At 42.7% G+C, this 14,168-nt stretch overlaps 3 protein-coding genes across 5 annotated transcripts; 1 reads left to right on the forward strand and 2 right to left on the reverse strand.

Annotated features, from left to right (window-relative positions):
• Nucleotides 1–93: 93 nt before the first annotated feature.
• On the reverse strand, nt 94–5,980 carry cdc42se2 (CDC42 small effector 2). 2 transcript variants are annotated; one of them, XM_040200308.2, is made up of 5 exons: nt 5,870–5,980; nt 4,271–4,496; nt 3,756–3,857; nt 3,582–3,660; nt 94–2,418 (listed from the first exon to the last, which is right to left on the reverse strand). In XM_040200308.2, the coding sequence occupies exons 2-4, from the start codon at nt 4,322–4,324 to the stop codon at nt 3,586–3,588; spliced, it is 231 nt and encodes a 76-aa protein (XP_040056242.1). In that variant the 5' UTR covers nt 4,325–4,496; nt 5,870–5,980; the 3' UTR covers nt 94–2,418; nt 3,582–3,585. The 2 variants fall into 2 exon arrangements, with proteins under 2 accessions (XP_040056242.1, XP_077941736.1); XM_078085610.1 differs by lacking the exon at nt 5,870–5,980 and adding an exon at nt 5,579–5,710.
• Nucleotides 5,704–7,665, forward strand: nip7 (NIP7 nucleolar pre-rRNA processing protein). The gene is made up of 5 exons (XM_040200294.2): nt 5,704–6,136; nt 6,261–6,347; nt 6,433–6,571; nt 6,933–7,073; nt 7,245–7,665. The coding sequence occupies exons 1-5, from the start codon at nt 6,081–6,083 to the stop codon at nt 7,362–7,364; spliced, it is 543 nt and encodes a 180-aa protein (XP_040056228.1). The 5' UTR covers nt 5,704–6,080; the 3' UTR covers nt 7,365–7,665.
• terfa (telomeric repeat binding factor a) lies at nt 7,438–14,061 on the reverse strand. 2 transcript variants are annotated; one of them, XM_078085609.1, is made up of 13 exons: nt 12,706–12,810; nt 12,202–12,297; nt 11,806–11,939; nt 11,557–11,643; nt 10,942–11,082; nt 10,540–10,664; nt 9,703–10,215; nt 9,483–9,608; nt 9,104–9,214; nt 8,884–9,018; nt 8,503–8,585; nt 8,360–8,412; nt 7,438–8,061 (listed from the first exon to the last, which is right to left on the reverse strand). In XM_078085609.1, the coding sequence occupies exons 3-13, from the start codon at nt 11,848–11,850 to the stop codon at nt 7,903–7,905; spliced, it is 1,578 nt and encodes a 525-aa protein (XP_077941735.1). In that variant the 5' UTR covers nt 11,851–11,939; nt 12,202–12,297; nt 12,706–12,810; the 3' UTR covers nt 7,438–7,902. The 2 variants fall into 2 exon arrangements, with proteins under 2 accessions (XP_077941735.1, XP_040056207.2); XM_040200273.2 differs by lacking the exon at nt 12,706–12,810 and adding an exon at nt 12,893–14,061 and having other exon boundaries at nt 7,723–8,061.
• Nucleotides 14,062–14,168: the final 107 nt, after the last annotated feature.

The following is a 14,168-nucleotide window of genomic DNA, read 5'->3' on the forward strand; positions in this document are numbered from 1 at the left end:
TTTGTGCTTTTCTCCAGAATGAGATACAGCATCTCCTCTCTTTCCCAGTAGACGTGGCAGTTTTGGATCGAAGTGAAAACATGGAACGCACAGTTGGTCAAACATCAATATTTATTTCTCATTGTTTATTCTGAAAAATGCAGAAAAAAAGACGAGATGCACTTCCCTTAAAGCAGGAATGACACATCAGGCATTTCCTGATGAAAACAAAACAAGAACACTGCTTTCCCAGTGATGTTATACAGAAAAGTAGCCTAAAATATGTGCGACCCTGAATACATAGAAACAATGGATCCATTACTTTCATGTTACATATTTACAGTATCATCATAGAAGAAGTCCAATTACAAGAATCCTTAAAGGAAACATATTTTAAAGTCACATTCAACCAGTCCACAAGCACAGCCTGCTGGTCACATAATATACTGCAATCCCAGTATGTCTTACATACTACAGAATTGTGCACAGAGCTGGGAAGAAAAACAACAAAAAAAAAAAAACACAAGCAAGTCTACACATTTGTGGATCTTTTTTCACACAGGAATTACTACAGAAACATTTAAAGAGGAAGAGATGAGCACTGTGACAATATTTTATCGTGACAAATGGCATAATTAAACCTGGGTTGGGAAAATGGTTGGCAGCCGTTTTAATGCCGAAAAATAATAAGATATTACAAATGTGGCTGTATCCATCAGGTGATTGGCGCTGCCTGGTACCAACACAGAGGATTTCCTTTTTTAATCATGAATAGTATGACAATAGCATGCATTTAAACATCAACTTACACAGACTTTTGCTTGACTTAGTACCACCACATTCTGTTGTTAAAGAATCATGAGATGAACGTCGAGGACAAATGACATGTACTGATAAATCCAGGCCTGCTGGTTTGCTCGACACATTTGACTTTTGTAATTGAAGATAACAGTAAGCAGTGGTGCGCGCTGTGTACATGATGATCACCCAGAGTGGCAGGTGCGTTTGATATTTATACTGCAGCGGCTCTCTCACTATTTCCAACTAGGTTTCCCCCCCCCCAATAGCACCCGAATCCAAAATTTGGAATACACATGACAATAGCGAGGGATGGAAAAGCGGGCGAATAAAAGGGAGAATGATGGCTCCACTCCAATCATTAGGTCAACGGACGATCATTCACATTGCCCTACGAGAGGAACGCTTTATAAAAGATGATCTCTACTTGATTAAGGAAAGAGAACTTTAACACTGAAGCAAGTTAATCACACACACTGCTACCAAAAGGCAGGTCCCATCAGGTAAAATGCCATTTAGTTACATGTGTCGGCTGGTCAATATTCCATTAAAAAAAAAATGTAAAAAAAGAAAAAGAAACTTGAGATCTCAAAAAGTGACAAGCAATTGTCACGTGACAATAGACATGTGACAATATGTGAATAGAATTATAAGATACCACGACGTTTACTGTGAAATACCAACTGTGCGCGGGGAAAAAGGAACAGCAGTACAAGGAACCAAGAGAAAGATTGGTGGACATACAGAAGGTTGGTTGCAGATCTGAAAATACCACAAACAGTATAAAACCTGTGGCTGTGCTTGCATTGTAAATTTGGTTACATCCAAGTATAATTCTCGGTCTACAGCACGAGAAGAAAATAGAAAAATATGAATCCTGTTGAAACCACTGAGCTCAGTATTTGCGGCATCAAGCTGCCAAGCGACACACAAGTAAAACAAATAATGAACATGACTTCAGAAGGCAGATAAGGAAGTTCATTGTTTATTAAAATTCTATATGGTTCAAATCTAAATGAGTATAAAAAAAATCAGTTGAAATCAATGCAAAATTCCTAAGCAAGTGTGAGTGTACAATGTATGATCCAGTGTACTCTACTCATTTCAAGTTTATTACAAGACAGCAATCTTTAACCCTGAAAGCAACTCAGAGAATGAGTACTCCTCAGAATAAAACAACGAACATAGCGCTTTTTTGCCATGACAGCTCTACCTGCCCGTTGATAACCCTCTGAAAATTAAAGAAAGAAACTGAATGTTCCAAATCTCCAGCGTGGCCCAGCCACCATGAGGTCCGTTTACAAATCAGATAATAAATACAGGCATCCAAATGGGCTACAACAGCAAATATCTTTGAAAATATTTTCCTCATGCATACAAACAAGCATACTGACTGAGATTATGAGCTTTCTAAACCCTCTTATCTATTCTTAAAAGTTACTCTTTACAGTGCAACAGTATGGCAGCAAATGGATAGCAGTGCTTTCATAAAAAAAAAAAGGAATGGAAAATAAAAATATATACAACATTATGGAAAAGCAGTAGCTTCATCTTTTGGTCCTGCGTCCATTAAAGACAGAACTGCTTTTTGAAAACGTTTCCTCTTATCAACAACAGTAGTTTCCACAAGACTGTGAAGGGCTGCAAGGGGGAAAAGAGCGGAAACAAACGTTAGGGTCTCAAGTGCTAATGATCGGGCGCGTGTGTTAAAACGAAATAGTCCGCCGTCCGATCTGAGCCGGTTGACTCCACTTTAGTGAGAAGACGTCCCTTTTTGAGTGCGTCCAGCAGCGTGCTTACTCGGGCTCCTTCACCCGTCCTGTTTTTACAAACATGTTCGATACTAATTGGCTCAATCGGTTTCGGAGCCCAAAGAGAGACACGGCCGATAAGTGAATACTGAAAGTGCGCGTTAACAAACGAGGCAGTGTGCAACGTTAACTGTTAACCAGTTGCCCGAGGCCTGTAGGAAGGAATGCCACTGCACAGATCAGGCCGGAGCCAAACTTAATAAAAGTAGTCCTACCGACAGCAGAGTCAATGTCACAGGGGAAATGCAAGTGGTTATGGGCACTGCGGAGCTGATCAAGAGGAGCGACATTCATGCATTCCTTAAAAGGGAGCGTGCCGAAGTCCCCGAATCAAACATGACCATATAAAGTGGAGCGCAAATATTTGCTAAGGCCGTTCAGCAGTTTCCTTCCAAGGCTCCTTAAGACAAACTTGCCGTCATGTGCCAACATGCTTTGCAATTATCATCAATCCCTCCCCCCCCCTCCCCCCGACCCCCTCCCCCCTCGGGACGATCATGCGATCGAGTGTGAACCTCTACGTCTTTCCGGCTTACAAATGCGTTCTGTTGCATCAAACTAAAGCCAGTCAGGCTGCAGACAACAGTCTGTACTGTAGTGTGCGTCATGTCAGCTGATAGGAAAGACCCTCGTGGGAACTCAAAAAAAGAACTCTGAGAAGCCTTGATGCACAACCTGAGTATGTTGTCAACTCTGTCTCCTACGTGCAGCTATTGCCCCGAATGTCCTGTTGAATGATTTTACAACAATGTCAAGTACGATTTGTATTTTCTAAGAAGAACCTCCCGTGGTCGGGGTGAATCGCATGTTCTCAAAAAAAGCTTTTAATCCCTGTTTTTGTTGTGACACTGACGGCCCGCTGATTCCTCAAGCTGGTGATAACGCGGCAGAGTTTTGGACAGTGTATAGTATTTAAAAACTGGATAAAAGCATGGAAGTTGAAAATGAACCTTCTCAATACTATTTGCACTTAAAAAGTCAAAGACGTCTCACCTTGTTACAACTGAGAACCTTCGGATCCTCCATGCACGTAGCCCCCTTTAGATTTCATTTGGGCTTGAACAAGGTCCACCTACAGACATCAAGATATAAATGTTAAGTGAATGAAAGTGTAGTTTTGCCTCATTCTGTTTGTTGACTATTCTGGAATGACGACGTAAAACGTACTGAAGGCAATCCCAGGCCCATGTCCCCCGAGCCTACGTGTGTGGTGTGAACAAAGTTTGTTGGCTCCCCGATCATGGAGCGGTCGATTCGTCGCCGCCGTTTCTGAAAAAAACAACAAGTACCGTAAACATACACTTTCTTCAGACTACTTTTTTTACATTCTAAACCTTCATTCATTCATTCATTCATTAGTAGTGAACCTGTGTTGTAGAGCTTGTGGAACAGATTGAGGTCAGAATTCATGGTTCCTTCATGGATCTGTAGGCTGAAGGACTGGCAGACTACGGCGACACACAATGACTCGCCACAAAGGACAACCTTGTTCAATCGAATTAAGTGTTGTGTCAGATGGCAAGATGTGGCTTGCTGGAGTCCTTATTCCACTTGCAATGCCTCGAAGTACTCCAATGAGATACTGGCCTGTTTATTTACCTAGATATAAAAAAGCATATGTTGTACCCCTGGAATTGAAATTAAGTAAATCAAATTATCCCACATGTAGATTTTGTACTCACAGGCTGCGGCTGCTCTGCAATGCAGCAGCTGAAACAAACCCAGAATTCAGTCATTCTGAAGCGGAGGAAGAAGCCGCAGCAGTTTCCGCTCTCAGTTCAGACGTCTCTCTGCGTCGGTCTTCCTGTTCAGTGCTGCCAGAGCCACAGACGTGCCGGAAACTGACGACTGAGACAGACCCCTGATGTCTGAGGTGAAGCGCTGGCACAAGAACCGGTCAGCACGCTCCTGCCAACCGATTAAAGGCGTGGGGAAAAAAAAGTTTAGTAAGCACTAAAACGTTTCATTGTTATCAACAACAATTGCAAGTAGTAGAATACAGATATAATTAATAACTGTTGTTCAATTCTCAATGTTTACCCCTAAAAATGGAAGAAATTGGCTCAAAGCACCATGTATGTTTTAAACCCGGGATCCTGACCAGTCACTGACTAACAAACAGGTTGTACGAGGGATTTTTTCTAATTGTACCTTCCTTTCCAAAACTCTCTTGTGTAAGCAACAAAGTATGTGATTGTTAATATGGCCACGGCCATCAGCTTATGCTGCAATCATTCCTGTTGCTACCGTAAGATATCCAAAATGAATACCTCCCCAGACCTTTAATAATCAAGAGGCTTATTCACAAAAGAAAAAAAACATAGCTTCCACATACGCCATTTCACGAGTGAAGAAATGCTTAATAAATAAGGGATCTACAAATGGTGACACAGGATGACACTAGTGTCACATGTGTCACATCTCTATGTGTGTCACAGTCAGAATGCTACTTAAAAAAAAGGCAAGATCCAGGTCAACGCAAGTAGTTGAAAAGTAACGTTAGTTCATCTGGAACCAGTTCAACATTCTAGGTATCACTGAGCAGCAGCAGGATCAGATGTTTCAGCACGTGTTCGGAAGATATTGTGATTTTGCGGTGTGTAACTTTACTTCATAAGTCATGTGAAAAAACAGGAACATTTAATTCAGCCACCGTGGCTTTCAGACGGAAGGATCAAATGATCTGCCGAACGCTTAGAAGTCGATGACGATGTAGATTCCCACATTAGTCATTATCATTGGGTCTGACATTACACATCACAATCCAGTGCAGGTGAATCCTTTCAGTTTAAGGGCAGAGTAAAGGTCACACATGTAGATTTTAATTAACGTAGAAACCCTAAAAAAATGATGAGTTACCGATCGCACGCAAGTTGTTGGTATTTACGTTCAAATGATTACGTAATATGACACCGCGGCGTCGAAAAGTCCCCTCATCAAACGGCGGGTCTGAGCTAAACCCACAACCGGGTGAGACTCTATATATTCACCGATAATAACATCGACGTGTTGATTAGGTGGAGCGCGGTCGTTGCCTGCAGCGAGCCAGTGTTAGCATTACCAGCGGCTAACACCCGTTAGCTCACGAGCTAACAGGTTCGTGTTTTTTTCCACTGACAGCTAGCCAACCCGGCTAACCGAGCCCAATTTTGAAGGCGTGTCTTCAATGTTCTACAAAAGCCAAACGTAAAAAAAACAACGAATGCTCGAATTATTGTTTACGAGCTTCATAATAAACACATCACCAAGAGTTTTGAGTATGTTTTAGTGAATGAACTTACCAGACGACTGGCGGTTCGTCGGAGTAGAAAACGAGCGATCGATCGAAAGCTAAAGAATGCAAAAAAAAATTAACCAGGAACTACGCTTACTAATTACGTCATACAACTTCCTGTTTGACGGTTGACGGCTTCCGTTCTTACCCACGTTTTGCACGTTTCTCACAAGGGATCCAACTATTCGCTGGTAACAGCTGCTTTTACATTTTTGAAAATGAGGCCATTAACCGACGAAGAGACGAAGACGATGTTCGAGAAGCTTTCGAAATAGTAAGTTGGCTTATCGGGCATTTCCGCGTGCCCACTATGACTGAAACGTATTAACAATTAGGTAGCATCCTTGTTAGCCTGCGCGTGTGTGTGTGTGTGATGCACGTCCTTTCTACGCCAACAGCATCGGAGAAAACATCAAAATACTTGTGGACCGACCTGATGGCTCCTACTGTTTCAGACTGCACAACGACCGCGTGTACTACATGAGGTAACACGCGGAACGATGCGTTCAATGGTTCACAAGAATGACGCGTGACGCAGATCCATTTACGCGCTTTGTCGTCTGTTCGCAGTGAGAAGATTCTGAAGTTGGCCGCACACGTTTCAAGGGAGAAGCTCGTGTCGGTGGGGACGTGTTTTGGGAAGTTCACGAAGACCATGAAATTCCGCCTGCACATCACAGCTCTGGATTTCCTGGCGCCTTATGCCAAGGTGAGTCTGGTTACCAGTGTTCATCATTATTCTGCACCCCCCCGGGGTCCCGTGAGGCAACACAAGCGCTCCTCTGGAGAGCCTTATTTTGCATTGAAGTCCATGACAATGTTATAATGAAGACTAGCAGCATGTTAAAATAGGACGCAGGCTTCTAGGGTATTTAACCATGTGATGCAATCAAATAATTAGCCATCTACCGACCGAATGTTGCTGCAATCCGGAGAAGAGGTTTTGTATACATGTGCATTGTCTGGCTGAAATAAAGACGTATTTGTGTGTAGGTGTCCTGTTTTTAAAAAATGGAATACACAAGTGTCATATCGTCCATATGGGTAATGTGAAGCGTCTGGTCCTGTAGTTCAAGGTGTGGGTGAAACCCGGAGCAGAGCAGTCCTTCCTCTACGGGAACCACGTGATGAAATCTGGCCTCGGGAGAATCACTGAGAACACGATGCAGTACCAGGGAGTTGTGGTCTACTCCATGACGGATGTGCCTTTGGTAAGTTCTGGAACTAAACAGTTATTTTTGGAAGATATGTCTCAGGGGGCAATGTCAAATAGGGTTAAATTTAAAAGGCCAATCATGCTGAAAATGCACATGAGACCATTGTTTGCGTAACATCTCTGCTCAGAGGGGGTCTCTAAACCATTCGTGTGTTCCATTTTGCAGGGTTTCGGAGTTGCAGCCAAGTGTACCGCGGAGTGTCGGCAAGTGGACCCCATGTCCATTGTAGTGTTCCACCAGGCCGACGTTGGAGAGTTCATTAGGAATGAAGACACGTTAACATAAAGATGCATTGATAGCTGGACTTTCAAATGTTCCTCTTCTTAACACATTTCACCATCAACTTCGGACGCACACCCAGAGCAGCTGTTTGTTTTATTGGGAGGGGTTGATTTTATACAAGTGTCTTGATACCAGATGTTACAACTTTCCCATAAATCCAATGCACAAAACTTGACTTGGGATATCACTAAACTAACCATCTATAAGATGTCTATTCAGATTGTCCCAATCCAAATTACGGGGGGGGGGGCTTTTGTGATTATTTTGTAAATGTCAATAAATCCATCTTTGTATTTGTCTTAAACATTGCTACTGATGAGAATCTGATGGGGAAATGCATACAAAGACACAAACAAGCAGCTAAAGTTATACAAAAAAAAACCCTAAAAATTTATTGAATTAAAAGTCAACACAAACTTAAGTTGTCCACTATTGTGACACATGATGGAAATTCGAGAGGTATGGAAACGAGAACAGATACCTGTGAGATTAACTTTCCTGTTAAGATATATTGTTCATCAGGCAACTTCTCCTGAACTACTTAAACCACGTTGGATTTCTTCAGCGTTCTCCAGCGGTCCTTCAGGTTGACGTTTGTTCGGTCTTCGAAGGAGTAATAAGCCTTGATCTGACTCCAGCTGCCCTCACCAAACCGTTTGACCCCCGCCTTCAAATTGTTTGTCTCATCCTCACTCCACTTCTGCAACACAACAGGAACATGAGTTCTCAACCTTTTGAATAATGCAAAATACCAAATTCTTGTTTAGTTATTTTCCGTTTCTGGTGCTTTGATCAACTGCTTGAATAGTCAAATCGCAAACTTCAACTTATGAATGCAAAAGTCAACCAAATTCAGACCTTTCTACAAATATATGCTTGCTGAATGATTGACTTATTGTGCAAATTAACAAGTGTTTCCACCAGAGCATTACATGCACCACAACAGATTTTGTTTCAAATTTGACAGGAGGTTTACAAACAATCAGCGTCTCGCTTACCCTCTTTTTGTGGCCTGAGTTTGAAATGGTGCTCTCATTGTGCGCTCTTTTGGCTGTGGGGAAAAAAAACATTACTATATGAACAAGATACTTAATTCTGAAAAATCTTGTGAACAAGTAGAAGCAGATAACGTAAATATTACTGGTATTCTTTTTAGAGCTGGAACAGGATTCTTCGTCACTCCATGTTTCCTTGCTCTCCTTCGCGTTGTTGTACAGCACTTTCCTGTGAACGAGCAAACATTTTGTTTCAGGCACCGTGAGTTATGATGCTAATTGATGTGACGAAGAACTGAAACAATGCCAGTGACTAGTTGTAAAAATTGAAAACATAAATGTTGAACCAAATAAGAAAAGTTGATAATTTAGATGAATTGATTGATCTGTAAAACCAATGACTTAATAAATAGAAAATGAATAGTCATTGGTGGCAGTCAGAAGCTTTAAGGGACCATAGTTCTCTTTGAGTCAAAGTTTAAAATACTTAGTTACATACTCGAGCCGCTGGTGCAATGTTCACTAACCATTTTGATTGGCACAGGGGTTTGTCTGGAGCAAAGTCCTTGGTAGGAGTAGAGCTCCTTTGAGGCACGGCCTGAACACCCATCGGTTCGGGTGAGCTGTCCATCGAGTCTATGATACAGACGGCTTGAGGAACCCTGCGGGAATACGTAACGTGTGTCAAATGGCAAGGAATCATGAGCCAGCATAGTCACGACACCTCAACGTTGCATTTGGACTTGCTTGCTGAGAAGTTGCCTGCGACGTTTCTGCACCGGGGGGTTCTTGGGAGCCGGGGCCTGCTGCGGGTCGTCCCCACTGTCTGACGCCGGCTGCTCTGACTCGGTGGAATTTCTGCACGATGAGTGGATTCGGTTAAGCGTTTTTATGGAAATTATTTCAAAGTAATGCTTTTGTCTTCGTTAAATCCAATAACAATGTTTACAACTGGATTGATGATTGCACAATATTTACTTTTAATGCCGAAAAGAATTATATTGAATATATTTTTAAAAGGTGAACAGAAATATATAGATTATTACGTTATGGAGCAAAACAAGTGGTTGTTGGTAAGAACCCAACAGAAGACCCGTGTGAGACGGTATTGAACGTTTGGACTTACTGGCCGAGTAAACTGTTGGACTGGTTGTGGGGTTTCTCCACAGGAATGTCCCGCTGAGCCACAGAGCCAGCTCGGTCCTCCTCATCGTCGTCGTCTTCAGATGACTGGGACAAAATAATCGAGGACCTGCGTGACAAAACAAAGAGTTTTTGTGCCGTGCACTCACTGAAGAATACTTGACGGGAAGCTACAAAGCCGGGCTTTCTTAAAAAATATTTACCTGTTGTAAAGTCTGTTTGATCGGCGGATTTTCCGCACGGGGATGGAAACATCGTTTTCCGCTCCCTGGCCCAGCGAGTCATTTTCGGTTTCTGTGGCTGGGGACTCCGGCTCTAGTCGCGGTGAGGCCGCCGTGCACTGCGAGCTGGCCTGGCTGTCCGGCTCGACCACCAGGCGCGCCACGCTGTGGACGGGGTGCTTTCTCAGCGCCAATGGGCTCTTTGAGAGGCAGCCCGACTCGGTTTGAGGGGCGGCATCTGTTTGTGGGGGTTGGTCGGCTGGGGAAGCCTCCATGGGGCTTCCAGAGTCTCTCTGAAACGGCCCGTCCGGCTCAGAGTCCAAAACAGCGGCCTTCTTGGGGGCAGGCGAGAGGGGCAGCGAAAGATCGTTTATTCTCGACTGCTCTTTCTCCGCCACTTCTTCCTCCAGCTGAGCAAATGTCCTCTCAACGGAACCTGCAGCCAAAGCCGTGTAGGCCATCTCCAGCCTGGTCCTCTGGATTATTGCAGGTTTACTGGTAGATAAGACAGAGACAGGTGAAGGAGGTTGAATGGAGTACAAGAAGGGTCCCTATAATAATTGTGCTTGAAGCAGTCTAGCCTGGAGCCCTAGAAGAAATAAGTAAAGATTTGCTGTCTGTCAGATGTAATTGGGTTGTTCATCATCTGGGGAGAGAGAGGTGGTGGGGATGAGATCTACGGGGAAACTAACGGATGTCTCTGTGGCACGTTTACAAACTGGAACCTGCCCGTTTTGCTACTGTTATTATGCAGACCAATGATAAGAGGCGTGAACCAAATAAGATGCATGATAAAAGTAATCGAGAGCTTGAGCCTACCGTGACACAAACTGGGCGCGGTTGGTTTGTTGACTGCAGGAAGGCAGCGCCTCGTCTCGCTCATCGGACCCAGCAGCTTCGAGGCTTTTCTCCGTGTGCCTTTTATCCAGAAGCTGTGTTGCAGCCTGTTACACACACAAAACCCCAAACACACAATAAGTGACACGTGTTTATCTACCGACATCAGCAAATCAACAGGGTTGCATCCCTGGATTGGCTAAACAAATACTTAAGTCATTACAAATAAGGCTTTATCCTGATGTGTGCCGTAAACAGATCAGCTCTGAAACCCAAATCTTTTGAAATAAATCGTCAAATGCATCATCAACACAGAGAAAGCGAGAAAGAATCACTGTTCACAGCAATGAGCCCTTTTCTTGTGCCTAAACGATAGCAGCATACCTTGTAGAGAAAGGGAAGATTGAGTGGGCAGAGCCTCTGGCAGAAGGCAAACATTTCATCCTTGAACCGCTGAAAGTCGATTTGCTCGATGACTGCGTGCACGTTGCTCTTCTTTTTGACGAGACCCATGAATATCGCTTTCTACGGAGTACACAGACAGGGGTGTCACATACAGCACGGAGGACGACATTAAACCTGAACATTTGAGAGTGTGGCTGACCGAGCATCTGTATTTATGAGAATCGGCAATTTGCTTTGCAAGATACAACTGAAGGAGAGGTGATTACAGAAGGGAGATTCAAAAACAAGGAAAATGCAGAGGCGCCGGGATCCATCGACAGCAATCCGGTGATTCAAGGGGCCTCGAATGGAGCCAGAGAGCAAAAGCGGTTCAAGAGGTTTGAAGAGGAGGCTGCTCACTTCATTGTAATATCACATGTATATGCATGATTCAATACACAAAGTGTATAATGGACAATGCAGCTTTTTGATAAAAATGCACTCAAAGGGAATAATGAATGCAGTACCCAAAAGAGAGGAAGCTAAATACTGATTTGACTCAAGAAAAATTATTATTTTTTTGAGTAAACATGCGCTTTGAGGTGATCAACTCACCTTGCCAACCATTGATTTGGGGAAGTGTTTTTTCAGAACTTCGTTTGCGTGGTCAAACTCTTTGTTCTTAATAAGCAGCCCCACAATCTACAAGAAGAAAACAAACAATGAAACCAACAAACAAACATGAAACTTTGGGATGGCAGGTATTTTTAAGATAACCCAAGCGTATTTCTTTCTGCCGGTCAAGAAGCGGCACGCACGTTGAACACATTTAAGCTGCAAAAACCATAACAGAAATCCCCTTACCATCTCTTTTATAGAAGTGCATACTCCCTCAAAAAGCTCTGGCATTGCCGTCTTGCATTCCTGGATTATAGTTTCCAGGACCACTAAGGCGGATTCCAGAGGAGTAAGTGACTCATCGGACTCAAATGTTAGGTCTGTAGGAAAAGACAAATCTTAATTCACTAGTAGGGTTAGATGCATAATGAACAAGCATTGAGTTATGTTCAACGGATACAGTTGATCACTTGACATCCTTTAACGAGGCAATTTAATCAATATTATTTAGATTTAAAGAGAACTTATTTACTGGTAGGCAGGAAAACAAATATTTTACGCCTGTATTTCTGGAGAAACCAAGCAATACACAAGAGGAGCCAAAGTGAAGTTAGATGATGAAAGCACCACGGTTGATCTCACCAAGATGTTCGCCATCATTTATCCGGGAGAGAAACTGCAATACTCGAATTTTTGTTTGAGTGACGTCAGAGGATTCCAGGGGACGGACCAGGACACCTACAGCAAGACAGGGAATCAACACGTCATTCACCCGAAGAAAAAACATATTGGCTTATGTATTCACATATTGGTGGCAAGACCTTTAATAAGGACGGGTCGACCCACAGCAAATACATGACAAAAAAGGGTCCCAGGGACGACTATGCTGTGTTCGGACACATGTTAAGTAAAGGAGCGCTAACTTGGGCAGTTTTTAGCTAACGTTAACTGTCCAGTAAAACTATTGGTAATGTAGCCAGGTGGCTTAACGTCATTAAACTGTGTAAGCCTCCTACATTTCGAGCAAAATTATAATAATACTTTAACTATGACAGTTAAATTTGGGCTGGTATTGCCCTAACCCGGGCATACATCAATAGTCATTGTAAACATCGTTTTTCGCGGGGATTAAGTCGCAATAATTACCATCAATGCGGTCAACATGTGCGGGAACCAAATTCGTTTTCAAGGCGATCGACGAAAATAAAAGGCCGGAAACAGTGTAAAATTGCGCATGTCCGGATTAAGGTAGCTTTTCGCGACCAGGTTAGGTTAACAACGACATCAGTGTCGAATAAGGAGAACGCACACGACGAGTTAGTTTGATACTTACTCTGAAGTACATCTCGAATACCGCAGAACTCTGCGTACTTCTTGTTTTTAAAAAAATCTAACGCTAGATGTGAATAGTAGTCCACTATCCAGCGGTTAACAGTAGCTTCCACTCCAGCTATGTTGTTGACTTCAGTTTCATTTGCCGCCATATTTTCCCCATCAACGGAAGCTGGAGGGAGTTAACGTTACGATTTATCGGCGAAGGCGGGGCTAATGACGTAGGCGAGAACCTACAGGCGGGATTTGCGTCCTGAAGTTGTTCTTACAGGTTGCACTTCGTCTCAGCGATGCGGATTATAAACTAAACTATTACACTCCAACGGAATGATACGAGACCTGACCACGATAACTTAATGTCATGCCATCCTCCACAACACAGACACGCCAGCCCGCAGGTTATTCCGCAGTGCGTGTTTGTATCAGGCATTGCGGTAATAGCGTTTAAGGAACTGACTTCAAAACAAGAGCCATGATGAATGTGAAAAAACAAGTCGCGTTTAAAAATAAATAAATCAATAATTCTGTAAATCGTGTATACATTTTCAATACATGTAACTGATTGAATGAATGTCAAATTATACATTTAATAAATAATTTTGAAAAATGAATAATTACCCCAAGCTAATTGTTTTTCAAGAAGAAATGTAATTCCAATTGTGTGACTACTTACTCAAATATATTACTAAAAAATACACAGACTAGAATGATTTCGAAATGATCGTACACTAGATTTAATTCAGAAACTTCAGAAAGTTTACACTAAGTGACAATTTGGATGGATGGCAGACCCACTCACAGAGTATCAGTCAACTCATGAGCCAACTTCCTTCTAAATTCAGATTCGGTTGTATAGGAGAAGGTCAATAGCAACAAGCTAATTGCTTTTTAGAACAATAGCAAAATCTAACGTGAAGAGATGAATTACCTTATAAGATCAATTTAGCCAACAGGAGAAATGTATGCTATCAATCCCGAACTCAACTAGTCCCTTTGTGTCACCTTGAGGTCTCTGCATTTGATTCAGTGTAATGTCATTTTGAAATCATCATACTGCAGACCGTTGACTGATTTATTATATGAATGTGACGTGTCTTTTGTCAACCGGAACTTGGCTCTTATTTTGAAGTAAGTTCCTCCACGCTCTTACCGTAATGCCTAATACACGTGAGGCCTCCATCCTGCGTGGTGCCCGCAGTCCAATATTCAGGGAATAGAAATACAATGACGAACCTATTTCTGTTCTGAAAGTACTGCCACCTACTGGACAGAAGGAA

This window comes from Gasterosteus aculeatus, chromosome 12 (assembly GCF_964276395.1).
Source record: "Gasterosteus aculeatus chromosome 12, fGasAcu3.hap1.1, whole genome shotgun sequence".
Classification (NCBI taxonomy): Eukaryota; Metazoa; Chordata; class Actinopteri; order Perciformes; family Gasterosteidae; genus Gasterosteus; species Gasterosteus aculeatus.

What these genes read in the sequence shown, in the direction of transcription:
- cdc42se2 (XM_040200308.2), bottom strand. Translation starts at nt 4,324, where the DNA reads ATGACTGAATTCTGGGTTTGTTTCAGCTGCTGCATTGCAGAGCAGCCG. An exon ending in TTGCAGAGCAGCCGCAGCCT is followed by an intron (nt 3,858 to 4,270) that starts GTGAGTACAAAA and finishes TGTTTTTTTCAG; the next exon opens with AAACGGCGGCGACGAATCGA. An exon ending in TGGGCCTGGGATTGCCTTCA is followed by an intron (nt 3,661 to 3,755) that starts GTACGTTTTACG and finishes TGATGTCTGTAG; the next exon opens with GTGGACCTTGTTCAAGCCCA.
- nip7 (XM_040200294.2), top strand. Translation starts at nt 6,081, where the DNA reads ATGAGGCCATTAACCGACGAAGAGACGAAGACGATGTTCGAGAAGCTT. An exon ending in GACCGCGTGTACTACATGAG is followed by an intron (nt 6,348 to 6,432) that starts GTAACACGCGGA and finishes GTCTGTTCGCAG; the next exon opens with TGAGAAGATTCTGAAGTTGG. An exon ending in TCCTGGCGCCTTATGCCAAG is followed by an intron (nt 6,572 to 6,932) that starts GTGAGTCTGGTT and finishes CTGGTCCTGTAG; the next exon opens with TTCAAGGTGTGGGTGAAACC.
- terfa (XM_040200273.2), bottom strand. Translation starts at nt 13,043, where the DNA reads ATGGCGGCAAATGAAACTGAAGTCAACAACATAGCTGGAGTGGAAGCT. An exon ending in CGCGCCCAGTTTGTGTCACG is followed by an intron (nt 10,216 to 10,539) that starts GTAGGCTCAAGC and finishes CTTATCTACCAG; the next exon opens with TAAACCTGCAATAATCCAGA. An exon ending in TCAAACAGACTTTACAACAG is followed by an intron (nt 9,609 to 9,702) that starts GTAAATATTTTT and finishes TTTGTCACGCAG; the next exon opens with GTCCTCGATTATTTTGTCCC.